This window comes from Acomys russatus, chromosome 1 (genome assembly GCF_903995435.1).
Source record: "Acomys russatus chromosome 1, mAcoRus1.1, whole genome shotgun sequence".
Taxonomy (NCBI): Eukaryota; Metazoa; Chordata; class Mammalia; order Rodentia; family Muridae; genus Acomys; species Acomys russatus.
Window position 1 is genome coordinate 26,693,606 of NC_067137.1, and position 1,289 is coordinate 26,694,894.

Sequence of the window (1,289 nt, forward strand, 5' to 3'; positions counted from 1 at the left end):
TTCTCCTCCCCTATGACTGTGCCTGAGGGGGACCTGTTCCCCCTGTATATGTGCATAGGGTATCAAGTCTCTTCTTGGTAGCCTGCTGTCCTTCCTCTGAGTGCCACCAGGCCTCCCCATCCAGGGGACATTGTCAAATATGGGGCATCAGAGTTCATGTGAAACCTAGATCGAGTCTATAAACTGGCTCTTGGTTGTTGTTGGTTTTTTTTTTTTTTTCACAGCTTGTACTTTATTCGGATAGCAATCTCATTACACATGGTCCAAGAACACCCAAGTAAGAACTCAAAACCAGATGTTAAAAATTGGTCTTCAAACATCATAGTCGATAATGCCACGTTTGCCTATTATCTCTCCGACATAAAACCACATCCACACCTCAGTGGCCACCAAGCCATTCAGAACAGCTTCCTTAACTGTAAGCTGTTTGAAGCTACCAGTTTTAGCACTTTCAATTATTTTTTTCATGCTCTGAATAGCTGTAGGGATTTCAGCAGGGGTTGGGGGAACCAGCTCAACCTTGGTGTACTGCCAAAATGTGGCCAATCGAGGCTTCGAGTAGGTCAAGGCAACGGTTGCCAGCGCCGGAGCCTTCTCTATGAAGTTGCCGACGAGCTTCGCCATGGTCTAAGGTGGAAGGTCCGTGTCTCCCTGAACCACCCGCTGAATGTCACCCTGGAAGGACCAAACTGTCTCCTCTTAATAGAGCCATAATATACATGGATGGGAAAGCATCTTTGATTTCTTTGCGTTGGTACTCAAGAACTATGTAGCTGGTCATATTGTTGTTCTTTTTTTTTTTCTTAAAGTGCATATTGGGAACACAGTGGAAGAAACAAGGATGCAGGAGTACTAATATGTTTCTAGTGAAAAGTTTCAAAATCATCTGAATCTCAGCCCTTTCCTGGCATTCAGTTTTGATCACTTTCCAGGATAGAGGTGGGCCGTGGTGATAGTGGAGGTTTGGTTTTAGTCCACTGGAAGGAGGGGTCTTCCATATGGAGTATTAAACTACTACCTGGATTCTTACTCTGATTCATTTAAATAATGTCTAAATAAGGAGATGCTATCGTATGGAAGAATCCTTTTAAGTTTGTTATTATTTGTTTCTCAGTAGCCATGGAGATGTAAGACTAAGGGTAAATGAGCTTGTATGGACCATGGACGAGTGATGGGAACAGAGACTGCAAACATTTACCAAGCACCTACCGTGCCAGATACTGTGCGTGTGATCTGGTTCATTCCTTATAATTATGCATGGGGCATGTGTGAGGTATGTGTTATTATCC

The 1,289-nt window shown here is 43.6% G+C and overlaps 1 protein-coding gene across 1 annotated transcript; it reads right to left on the bottom strand.

The window, feature by feature from the left end:
- Positions 1-287: 287 nt before the first annotated feature.
- LOC127195820 (ATP synthase subunit g, mitochondrial-like) lies at positions 288-624 on the bottom strand. Its single transcript, XM_051153407.1, has one exon. It carries the CDS (start codon positions 622-624, stop codon positions 313-315), a length of 312 nt encoding a protein of 103 aa, XP_051009364.1. The 3' UTR covers positions 288-312.
- Between the last annotated feature and the right edge of the window lie 665 nt (positions 625-1,289).